The sequence below is a fragment of the Copidosoma floridanum genome, unplaced genomic scaffold, assembly GCF_036245765.1.
Source record: "Copidosoma floridanum isolate Cflo_tuat_1 unplaced genomic scaffold, Cflo_Japanese_pri ptg000019l, whole genome shotgun sequence".
Taxonomy (NCBI): Eukaryota; Metazoa; Arthropoda; class Insecta; order Hymenoptera; family Encyrtidae; genus Copidosoma; species Copidosoma floridanum.
Window position 1 is genome coordinate 5,485,301 of NW_028321896.1, and position 12,514 is coordinate 5,497,814.

Genomic DNA, 12,514 nt, shown 5'->3' on the forward strand with positions numbered 1-12,514 from the left:
TCATAAATCGTTATCGTCCATCATTTTATGCGAATAAAAACAGTGCCCTCGTTCACGGTATAATTTAGGAGACGAGAAATTTTCCATCGAGTATAACCGAGCTGTCGTATTTTTGTACTTGTTTCATTTTATTTTTAGAACCAGCAGCAAGCTTTCAGTGGTCTCTTGGTGCAATTGACAGCTTCTCCTTGGCTTTATCAATATTACTAGCTGATGTTACCTTACTCCAAGGGGTACAGAGAAAAATGTACCCAACAAAGTAAAACGAGTTGTATTATTTTATTATTCATCGTAAGATCAGTGTCATTCATCCCACAATAGTATGATACTCAAAAATTAATTATAAACAACCTTGTTTTGCAGTTTTCAATGAAGAAAAAGTCGCAAGCAAAGGCGGGAGGGAAAAAGGAGAAAAAATACATAAGCCGTGTTTTTTTTTTTTTTTTTTTTTCTCTAAGGAGCCACTTAAAAGTTTGTTTATATAGAATCTTTTTATCCCTAGTTTGCATCAAAACGTTTCTTTTCCGTTGGTAAGTAGTCACCCGTTAAAGTAGCTTTCAGTAAACGTCAAGAAAAGTGCTTCCCCTCGTTCGAGCAAAGAAAGTGTAGTGCGCTCCGCGATCCGTTCTCGATGTATACGGATACTCCCTTCAGACGATACTTTGAAACTCTTTTCTCGCACGTGTGGTAACTGTTGTTTGTGTACAAACAAGCAAACGCTGTGTAAAACCAAACAAACTACCTGAAATGCACGTAGTTGTATGAATGACGCGTGAAAAATGTCACAGCCACCTCAGGTATCATATATCCATACACCAAAGTCACCATAGAAATCAGAACAATGGCTTCGTACAGTTGCGGCGTAGAAAATCGGTGGCAAACTGCTTCCTGTGCCGGTTAATTTACTATTCCCATCGAATTTCCATTAAATGTATACGTACGGGGGTATCGGAATACGCACGTGGCAAGGGTTTCCGTTTACGACTGCAGCTACTATACACTTTCGATAATCACTGATATCGCCGAGCTCTCGGATGGGTGCTCGGGTTACCCAAGCCCGTGGCGTCCATATATACCGTTCGGTAAACCGGCACCATTCGAGAATAGTTTGAATCGCCTATACACTCGTGCTAGAGACACAATGTGCCCGCCAATACCTGATCCGCGTGCCATTGTTCGGATTATTAGAAGAAAAAAATGAGAGAAGCTCTGCGAAGCCGAAATTGGGTCATTTGATTTTTTACGTTTACGATCACCAATGCCTAATGAGTGTACTCAATGGAAAACCAAATCGATTTATCATCAGTTGAAACTCATTGATGCAATGTTTACTAGTACCAATATTTTTACAAGAAATTTATATGTCTCGGTATAAGTTGTTTTTCCCACGCTAAAGGGCTAAAGTCATGCATTAAAAAAAAAAAAAAAAAAAAAAAAAGTATACTCCATCCAAACCTGCGCAAGCTCGCGAAAGTTGATGAAATGCACTCGAGTTCTCTTACCGTACCGAGCGGATACGATAGTCTCGGTTTTGCGGCGTATTTATCCGTCATCCAGCCAATTAAGCGCCCACATAGCCCGCACTACGCGACATCCGGCGTGAGCGAGGTTTCCAGGCGTGAAAATATTTTGCCAGCGGCGCCCGAGACAATGAAAAACGAGCGCCGATGCATCGAAAACAACCGGAGACGATGGAGATACGGCGCTCTATTCCCGGAGAATCCGTAAATACCGATCCGTCTTGTCGCGCCGATTCTTTTCACCCGCGAGTAAACAAACAAAACGGGACGGGTTAAAATTAAAACCCCCCCCCCCGTGGAGTTTGTTGATTTTTCGCTTTGAAGGCCGGAGAGGCTTTCCATTGGATTCCGTGTAAAATATCGAAGCCCCGGGGGCGTTTCAACAATGGCTAAACTCGTGCAACGTCGAGCAAATATTTATCCTCGTTGTACACACGTGTGCGCGCACAGAGTATGTAGGCAAAAAACGCGAAATCGATCCACCTCCCGTTACACCGGCAAAGTGCGCGCTGGACACTCGATCGCGCGAAACGCGACACCCAAGCCCCGCGGTTAAGGACAAACAAAAGCTCCGTAAAGCTGGAGGTAGGGAAAACGAAAATTACCCAGCTTGAGGTAGCAGGTGTTGAAGAAGGGCTTGCCGAGGAGGCCGCTCAGCAGTCCCATCATCCCTTGGGGGAACTCGGTGAGGAGGAAGAGCAGCAGCACCGCCAGGAGCATCTTGGTCGTCCGGTCGGTCTGTTTCTCCTTGTCGATGAGCCGCGAGTGCTTCCGCTTGCGCTTCTTGCCCTCGGCCACGCTGGCCGACTCCTCCATCTTGAGCATCGTGGTCGTCGTGAGCTTTTTCCGGCGCTTCTTCGCCTCGACGAGGGCGAGGATCAGCCGCCGGCTGAATATCGTCAGCGCCAGGCAGGGTATCAGCTTTATCACCACCCCGTACACCCACAGGTTCAGGTCCTCGAAGCCGATGGCTCGCGCGCTCTCGGTCATCGCGACAAAGTACAGGGTCGTGTTCTTTGGCTCCGCGTCGGTGCTGTTTGTATCCTGTTTTCCGTGGAGTTGACGGGCGGTCAGGTTGACCTCGCAATCGTTGGCGTCGAGCAACCTGTTTTTGATCACTATCTCCGTGGTGAGGTACATCGGCGAACAGAGGAGCGGCACAATGACGTACGCCGCCACGATGGCCATGATCGTCCTGCGGTAGCTGCACCACTCGCGGTTCTTTTGCGGATAGGCGACCGCTATGTAGCGCCACACGGCCAAAGTCACGGTCAGCCAGATGGAAATGGTGTGGAAGATCTGGGCGTAGTTTGAGTGAAAGAGAACAAACAGGGCCCAGCCGTAGGTGTAGGTGTCGCGTTTGGGCCTGTGGTAGAGGTGGGTGTGTATCACGTACGGTATGTACTCGATCATGACGAGCAGATCGGCGACCGCGAGGCCCGTGAGTATCGCGTTGGTCGGCGAGGACATCTCCTTGCGCGAGAGCACCGCTATGTTCAGGCCATTGGCTATGGAGCCGAAGGTGCAAACCAGCAGGCTCACGTAGCCGTGGATCGAGACGTAGCGCGTGTGGAAGGCGTCGAGACCGTGGCCGCACGTGAAATTGTACAGTGTCTCGTTATGCATGGCTTTTTCTTTTTTTATCCTTTTGAAAAACTCTTTCGTTTATATCGGTAACTTTGTCACTGTGTACTTTTCAGCTACGTTAGTCCCTTCTTGCGACACCTCATTGGAAGTGGGTCAACCCCGTTCAGTTCGATTTCGCGCATCTTACCGATTTTTCCAGGGAACCATAGGAAACTAGGGACACAAGTTAGTGCGTGCTCTGTCCGTTATTTCACTGTTAACTCGACCCCGAAATTCACCAACCAAAAGATCGGTAAAGGACCATCGAGGTAGACTCCCTTCTCGGCAATCAGGGCGCGACTGTCAACCACATCACGAGGATCGACGCGTCACCATCGTCATCCCGAACGAGCTTCTTTTACTGTGTTTACATCGACTGGAGCCGGATGGTGAGCCGTAAGTGCCACATAGGCGCGCTTCCGAGCGACTGAGGAGTACCGCGCGCGGGCCGACCGCCACTAATACCGCCAACCACCTCCCTCCCGCTGTAGGTTCCTATACCTACGATGCCGCTGCTATACTATATGCGCGCAAGCGCCCTCGACTGCTTGATGTTGCGTATATATTATATACGTGTTTTTTGTTTCATACGTATATACAGATACATGTGCAGCGTGAGGATGCGAACAGTGTGGGTGTGGAGGAACCACTTGGCGATGATTCTCCTCGTCGAAACGCCTTTTAACGCTGGCCTTTGCAGAGAGTAACGGCGTTTTTCGACTGTATGCGAGTCGCACTCTCGCTGATGACGTAAAATTAATTTCAACTTGCGTTTGGATGGATATTTATCGAGCGATTCGAGGGATCGAGGGGAAGGAAACGGATCGCCGCAGCGCTACGGTGTCAGAGGGAACGTAGCGAGCGTGTTTTGTCCCTTGAATTATTCAGAGGCGGTGGGCTTACAAATTAGCTGCAACTTGTATTGTATAGGTACTACCGGGACAGGGTATATTCACTACATACAGAGACGTGATTGTACGAATCGATGTAAGACTTGATTGATGGATATCGAATCGGTTCTTATTGAGGTTGACAAGGAAAATTCAATAAAACAAAACTATAATCCATCGGGTGGGTGTGCAATCAATCCCAAACCAATCGTTCCCCTTTAATATAGGGCACTCCCGCGGCACAGGGCTAAGGCGTCTTAATTTTCCGAGACTATATATTCGCCTCTGCTTCGACTCCTCCTGATGATGTATGTACGTGCCGCGACAATAGAATTTAGTTCACGCAATCTCATTAGCGAACCTGAGGGTGCAAACAAATACATCCCCACACGGACATGATTTCCTTAAATTAAATGCCGGCTGGTGGTACGACTTCTCTTGCGATTGATTTAAATGGAGAAGAACCTTTGGATGAAACGCGAAAATACATACTCGTGGGTGAATTTTTTGTAGTGCGTCTTTACACATCTCCTTTTATCAACGACTACAAATTTTTCTTGAACAGAGCTTTAATTTAAAAAAAAAAAAACAAAAAAAAAAAAACAAAAAAAACCAAGGGTTGTAGTGATTTTAAACGCAAGTGTAGTGGGCATCAGGAGCTCGTCCGAGTGTAAATGTGTAGGTAATAGGTACATGTGTACGTCCGAAAGTTTGAATGTCCACGGGGCACATCCCACTCTTGAATATTTAAACTTCACTAGAACAAGGGTGGACACGGAAAACGTCGTGTAGGTACTTTGTTCAATTGTGCAATAAATCACCCATTTGTTAACACGTTTTTTTTTATTTTGTTGCTCAAAAACGTTGCTACTCTCTACACTGCAGACGTATCGTTTCAACACCGCTGCAGCAGCAAACGCGTGAATTATCCATTGCACAGCCGCAGCTAACAAAGTGTTTCTCATTACGAGCTTCGTTTGTTGTGAAAAACAGTGGAGCTTGTCAAATGAGTTTTAACGATCGGTTAGGCACGAAATAATTACGGGTTTTCTGTACAAATGGGGAAAATCCCCCTTCGATTAGTTTTCATCGGGGGCTTATAAAAAAATAAAAACAAACTAATGTGGGCCGAAAAAAATAATAAAAACACAAGGCAACCAGGAGTAAAATACACATGCTGGTAATCGAAATAGCTGCCAGACTTGGCTGACGTGGAGAGAGAGGGAGGGAGAGGAAAAGTCCGATAACATCGTGATGCGATTCTCATCGTAAAACTGTCTGGCCGACGGAGGGCCGCTTCCATTTGTCATGTCGAAAATAAAATCCTCCGCTTATACGTGTACAAGTTATTTTTTGCCCCCTTCGTTACATACAAGTGGGGGGGGGCAGGAGGGGTCGGGCAGAGCCAGCTGCTTGAATCCCGGGGCTCTGGACACGAGTTGTACATGTGTAAGGGCGTTTTCCGCCTTTTCGTGCGTATAGGTGACAAGCTTGAATACTAAACGTCGGCAGCGCGGTCCAAGCGTTACCGATTCCTGATTCTTTGCCGAGACCCATGTCTTTTTGATCCAAATTTCTTTTTCTGCACTGGTGGCGCGTTTCTAGAACTGTTTCTTTTCATTTATTCTTACCTCCCTTTCTTTCTCGTCCAAATGTTTGCTTATTCAAATATGGTCAGTCTTGAGCAAAGTCCAGCTGTAGCTACTCTGTACTAACTATACTTTTTTCGTGTTACTATTATTTTTTACAAATTTTTTTTACAAATTCATTGACATAAATCTCTTTTGTTTAATTTAATTTCGCTGCGAAATCTATAAAAATTTAACAGCGTAGGTATTGAGTATATTAGGCTCGTATTTAGGCCCTTTGTTCATTAATTTTAGTGCATTAAACCATTATTCATGATAGTATGAGTTTTCACCAAATACATGTAAATCATCGCTTTTAATTTATTTTGTGGATCATAGAGGTAATTATGCTTATTTATAAAAAAAAAATACACTGTTTACGAACTGATGATAACTGAAAGTAAATTAAATTATTTTCAATGTTAATGAATAAAAAAAAATCCTATATACATCTTCATGGATTTTTCAAGATCCAGTGGGCTCAATGACGACAAGACCTCACGAGCAAAAAATGAGCATCACCATGAGCTTAGCATTTTTTTGTTTCGTTGGTAACAATCAAACATTTCCGTATGGGTTACTTTTTGTGTTGTTTTTATTTTTCCTCTTACCCTTTTTTTTTCTGATGGTGCATTTATTCTCTCGAGTAGTAACGTTTTTTTTCGTACTCTTTACTATGACACCTGCTCTTTACTCCTCCTTTCGTTACTTCGTAGGAAAGAAGAGGAAAAAAAAGAAAAGCTAGCGAAAAAGCAATTTGTCAGACAAGACGAGGACGATGTTAGTTTCGACGTCGTTCATGTACCTCTGCTTCTCTCTCACTGGTACTAGACATTACACACAAAAGGTTAAATGTCGGGATATTCATTGCACGGATACTATAAATGCAACGCCTCACAAAACTCGATGTCGTAAGATTTTTTTGGACTACTTTTTGACGTCCATCGAGCCTACTTACGTATAGTATCTGTGTCATAAAAGAAAAAAAAAAAAAAAGCTTACCTCAACGCAAAAAGCGTCCATACGTAGCACCTCGCACATTGAGCTCTCGTATTTCCTCTTTTTCTTCCATCTTCCACGGGACATGAAAATAAAGGGAAAAAAGAATACGTGGTATAGACCAGCGAGGGCTGCCTGACGGCCAACCGAGAGCCTACTCATGTCAGCTGTTTATTTATTATTACTGTTATTTTTTTTTTTTTTTTTTTTTCTTTTCCCCACCTCCCCGCTCACTGCCATCAACCCACATCCATCCCACGAGGGTATGTATACCCCCGCAAACGCAACTACTGCAGCAGCGATGGAACTCTTGGCAGCGTTATGCCCGAGATACGTGCGGTCGCAATGACGAAATCCTATACACACACACACACACGGCAAGTGCTGGTGGTGGTGATGGTATAGCTGTTACCGCCGCCACGGCTTTTGCCCTTGTGTTTATGTTTTGCCTTAGGCAAGCCGAAGATGTTGCCTATATGGAGGGAATACTGCCTGAGATGCTCGAACTCTAAGGTTAACGAAACAAGAGGGATGATCAATATTTTGCGGCTTCTCGACAAATTTTCAATGCACCTGGTGTCGGCCGCGCACACTTGGATAAACAAACAAAAAAACACGTTTAACGCGTTTTTACGCTTCGTCTCATCAGTCGAGTTGGGTGTTGTTGTTCATTACATCTTAATCGAAAAAATCGAGGGTGAGCGGAAAAATTTGTTTATTACCGTTCGACGAAGGTTCACTATTACATGTAATATATTCAAAGCCTCGAAATAAGAGGGGAGAAAAACCAGGTCGTGGGTCTATTATCCTGTTGCGTATTTTTTTTTTTTTTTTTTTTTTTTTTTTTTTTTTTTTTTTTCATGCATTGCTTCACGGAGCTTTTAACGACTGCAAGACAGGCCGAAGATTGCGGTCGACTTTTTTTCCCCTGCTCTTTTTCGAATATGTTCCGTACATAGGGAAAAAATTTATTCAAAAACATATTTTTCCGTCCCACGAGGTGCATAATGGGTTTTTCGAAAAACAGAGTTTGATTTTATATTTGATGTGAAAACGAGCGTCTTTTGGGTGGATTCAACGCTCTCCGTCGAGTGTAGGATTACTTTTAAGGAATTTCGTTCAAAAACAATAATACATCAGACACATGATAAGTTGGATCAACAGTGTAAGTCGCATAAAGTCACGCTTCTGTTTATCCACAAATAAAATTACAATAGCAAACGCAGCTATATTTTCTTGAATCCGAGCGATGAAGTGTCAAGGTTTTGTCGAGTGCTTTATTCTCGTTGGAGATTTTCGAAGGCAACGGATAATCTTTTGAAATCATCCAAAAACAAATTATGCTGTGTACACGAGAAAGCTTTTGTGAGTATTAACAAATTTCTTTTAAATAATAATTTGTATAAAATACTATTGCCTAAGTAAGCATAAATTGTTTTTTTTCATCCCTAGACTCAAGTATTTCACAAAAATGGGTATTTATCGGGATGTGTTTCATTACTCTTGCTATTTTTAGTTCTTTGCGAAGTGTCTTTACCATAACAATTACCCAAATGGTAATACAAAAAAAACAAGTTGTCAATCAAACACACGAAAGATGCTTTGAGGTAGAAAAAAGTCCAAACAATTCCAACCCCTTGTTGGATACTACAGTACCACTTTACGATTGGGATACTTATACGCAAGTAAGTCTGCGCGTATTGGCTAATAATCGTTTAGGCATGTGTTATCAATGTTGTGTATACAATTGTTCCGGAAAACAAAAGTAAAAAAGTTTGATTCGAGACGTATGCGATTAAAAATCAATAAATTTTCACATCATGCAAAACCTTGGTTTAAAAAAAATAGTTGTCTTTAAGTTATAACTGCCAATTAAAAATGTCTTCAAACTTTGGAGAAAGTGGCACAAAGTGGGCAAGCTAACGATATTTTTATCTTATTTTAAAATTCGATTAAAATTTATTATTAGCGTCATTCAAAACCCTTCAATTTTTCAAAAAACTCTCCATTTTTTTCCATATTAGTATACTTACATCCAATATAATATTCATATAGTTATTATGTGTCCAACATGAACAGGGTTTAATATTGTCCTCGGTGTTCTGGGCATACGGACCCATGCATTTCGTCTACGGGCCATTGATTCAACGCTTTGGTGGCAAGTTTTTCTTGGGACAAGCAATTTTCCTTCCCTCTCTCCTGACCACTTTAATTCCATTTGCCGTCAAATGGAGAGGATCGACGGCTCTGATAGCTTTGCGCTTCCTTTTCGGTTTGAGCAGTGGTGCCATTTATCCAGCCATTGGTTCGATGTCACCCCACTGGCTACCATCGTCCGAACGCACGAGTTTCGGCATTATTTGCGCTGGATACGAAATCGGTACGATACTGGGATCCATCATCCCCGCCCTGATTATTAAGTACTCCGGTTACGGATGGCGCGCTGTTTTTTACTGTTTCGGCACTCTGGGCGTCATTTGGCTTCCCTTTTGGATTTTACTCTGTTACAACAACCCGGACGAGCACCCCTTCATATCGGACGAGGAAAAAAAGTTTTTACAAGATAGTACGAAGCACGGCTTGAACAAGACGACCCGACCAGCTCCTTATCGGCACATCCTCAAATCCATGCCTTTTTGGGCTTTCACGATGGGACTTTTGGGAACCAATTGGACGTACTTGGGTATATTTCTACCAACAACTAGGTAACGACTAGAGTAACATATTTTATCGAGTTCTTTTTTTTCCATACAAGGTATGGCCAACGATCTGCCCAAGTACATGAAAAGCCTCGGACTGGCCATCGACAAAATCGGCTACGTGGCGGCAGCTTCGTATTTCCTGATATGGTTGAACTCGGTACTGTCATCGTGGCTGGTAAATTCAGCGCTCTCCAAGGGGATGACGACGGTAGGGAGAATAAGAAAAGCCGTGGGTTCGATGGCAGTTCTTGGACCGGTGATGTTTATTCTTTGCGCCTCGTACGCGGGATGCAACGAGCACCTCGTCGTAGCGGCGTTTGTCATAGGCATGACGCTCATGGGCTTTGGTAACGTCAGCGTTAGCGTGAACCACCTAGATCTGAGTCCCAATTTTTCCGGGTCTTTGCTCTCGATTTCCAACGGACTGACCACCCTCTGCGGGGTCGTGTCGCCGTACATTGTAGGCTTGATGACAACCAATCAGACGATTGCCGAGTGGCGGTCGGTCTTTTGGATCAACTTTGCCGTGGCCATGGTCACTTGTGCTTGTTTCGTCGCTTACGGCAGTGGAGAGATTCAGTACTGGAACGATATGAATTTCAAGAGAAATGTCAAGACTATCGAGAGGTTGGATTCACTTTAAACTCGAGAACAGTTTTATCTCGAAAGGAAAAGAAAAAAAAAAAAGGAAGAGTTTAGCTCTCACTATCAACGTGTGTAAATAATGATGAGATAAAATAAAGTTGAATGAAAATAATGAAATCCCGGTGCACGAAGATGCGAAATTGTTTTTTTTTTTTTTTTTTTTTTCTACACGATTCCTCGTTGAAGGTGCAATCAAATGCGTTAATTGATAAGCCCGAATGGTATTTTCCACTCTTGCGTTCGTGTTTGGATAAGTTTGGTAAATAATGAAACAGTTGCGTGACCACGGAGTTTCCTCGTTGTAACGCCAAGCGATGAGGCACAGTCTCGTCAGACGTTGCGATTTCAGAGCACACCGAGATAGTGGGCGAAACATAACTCCAACGTCACAGACTTGCTTGAACGACTAGATATTGGGTTATCCGCGAGTTTTCGTGAACCAACGTGTAGAATGTTCGTGTGACTGATAAAAAAAGTTCGCGATTTCACGTGTACCCGATACCATGGCAATGACACCAAACTGGTGTAAGTATATATAGTGTGCCACCGTATAGGCAACGGTGAATAATGTAAAGTGATTGTCCTTAGGTTCGGTTATTCCGCAAAGATGGGTGTACGTGTCGTTGGCCTTTGTAGCTCTGGTGATCGGCAACGCCACGCGCTCGGTTCTTCCCATAACGATCACGGAAATGGTCGTACCGATAAGAGAAGCCAGTGACAACCACACGCGCGACAAGTGCTTTCGACCTGAGAGCCACGTCCTGGACAGAGTGCCCGCTTCGACGGATTCGCTTTACGACTGGACCGAGTACACCCAGGTAAACGGCACAATGATCCTTCTGTTTGCGTGACTCAAGAGAACTCACTTGTTTTTTTTTTTTTTTGGCAGGGTGTGATTTTGTCCTCGATTTTCTGGGTGTACGGGCCCATGCAAATAGTCTACGGTCCCCTGATCGAGCGCTTCGGGGCCAAGTACTTCATGGCCCAGGCCGTGTTCGTCCCTTCGCTGATGACTTTTCTCACGCCGTGGATCATAGACCAAGGAGGGACGACGGCCCTGATAATCGCTCGTTTCGTCATGGGCGCGTCGAGCAGTGCCCTTTTCCCGGCCGTGTCGTCGATGACGCCCCATTGGACCACGCCGCAGGACCGCTCAAGGATCGGTTCCTTCATATGCGCGGGCTTCAACCTCGGACCGGTCTTTGGCAGCGTCGGACCCGCCCTGATCATCAAGTACTCGGGTCACAGTTGGCCGGCCGTGTTCTACGTTTTCGGGGCCATCGGTATGTTATGGCTGCCCTTTTGGCTGCTCCTCTGCTACAACAACTCGGACGAGCACCCCTTTGTCGGCGAGCTCGAGAGGAAGTACTTGCAGGAGAGCCAGAGGGGCCAGGTGTCGAGGAAACCGCCTCCACCGCCCTATCGTCAAATTCTCAGGTCCAAGCAGTTCTGGGCTTTCGCGATAGCTTTGCTGGGCTACGATTGGGCCCTGTTTTTGCTTTCTTCCGATTTGAATAAATTCATGAAAAACGTCATCGGACTGCCCATCGACAAGAACGGCTACGTGTCCGCCCTGCCGTACCTGTGCATTTGGCTGAACTCGCTGCTGACCGGCTGGCTGATGGACCGTATCCTCGCGAGGACAGCAATGTCGGTGACGAGCGTGAAAAAGTCCTTCGGAGTCGTGGCCACGATCGGCCCGTCCTTGTTCATCGTGGGTGCCTCGTACGCCGGGTGTGACGCGAACCTCGTCTCGGCGAGCTTCATCGTGGGCATGACGCTGATGGGCTGCGGCTACGTGAGCATCGTCACCAACAATCTCGACCTCAGTCCTAATTACGCGAGCACCTTGGTGTCCATAGCCAACGCCGTGGCGGGTATTGGGGGCATAGTGTCGCCGTACCTCGTCGGGGTGTTGACTCCCAATCAGACGATCGGCGAGTGGAGGCTGGTCTTTTGGATCGGGTTTGCGGTCACCGTGCTGACCAACGTTTTTTACTTGAGGTACGCCAGTGGCAAAGTGCAGAGCTGGAACGATCGGGATGCCGTAGAGCCGGTCGAGTTCGAGATGGTGCTGAGGAGCCGGGAGGACGGCAAAACTCGGGGGATGAACGAACGACGGGGAGCGATAAGTCCATATCTTTGATTGTACAAACTAGTTTTCTTAGGTTTACATGAACTGCCGATTTGTACTAAAACAAAAACAAACAAAAAAAAATGGTAAAAAGGAAATTTGATTGCGATACTGCGTTTGTGGTGTTTTTAATGCGTGCAAGGACATAACGATAACTCGATTGTCTCGGGCGGCTTGTCAATCGAGGTGATCGATGTCAATGTGGCTTATGAGTTCCCATCCCCTTGGTGAGCTGCTGTAACAAGGGAACTCCGCATCGTAGCGCAAAGTCAACTTTGTCGGTGTGTGTGTATGCTCGCTGTTGGAAATGTACGAGTGAGTGAAAGAGCGAGGAGAGAGAGAGAGAGAGAGAGAGAGGGGGAAAAAAGAC

At 45.2% G+C, this 12,514-nt stretch overlaps 1 protein-coding gene and 2 pseudogenes across 2 annotated transcripts in view; 2 read left to right on the plus strand and 1 right to left on the minus strand.

Annotated features, from left to right (window-relative positions):
- LOC106635810 (Myosuppressin receptor 1) overlaps positions 1-5,483 on the minus strand; it is a 30,625-nt gene extending 25,142 nt beyond the window's left edge. Inside the window, exons 1-2 of one of the 2 annotated variants that reach the window (XM_089593140.1) lie at positions 5,471-5,483; positions 2,126-3,148 (exon numbers count right to left, since the gene is read on the minus strand). In XM_089593140.1, the coding sequence (XP_089449266.1) occupies positions 2,126-3,148; positions 5,471-5,483 (1,036 nt within the window). Of the gene's footprint in view, positions 1-2,125; positions 3,205-5,470 lie in introns of those variants that run through there. The other variant, XM_014347958.2, reaches the window with a different exon arrangement.
- Positions 5,484-9,420: 3,937 nt separating this feature from the next.
- LOC106635776 (dietary and metabolic glutamate transporter pseudogene) lies at positions 9,421-10,008 on the plus strand (annotated as a pseudogene).
- A 505-nt stretch (positions 10,009-10,513) lies between these two features.
- On the plus strand, positions 10,514-12,156 carry LOC106635775 (dietary and metabolic glutamate transporter pseudogene; annotated as a pseudogene).
- Positions 12,157-12,514: the final 358 nt, after the last annotated feature.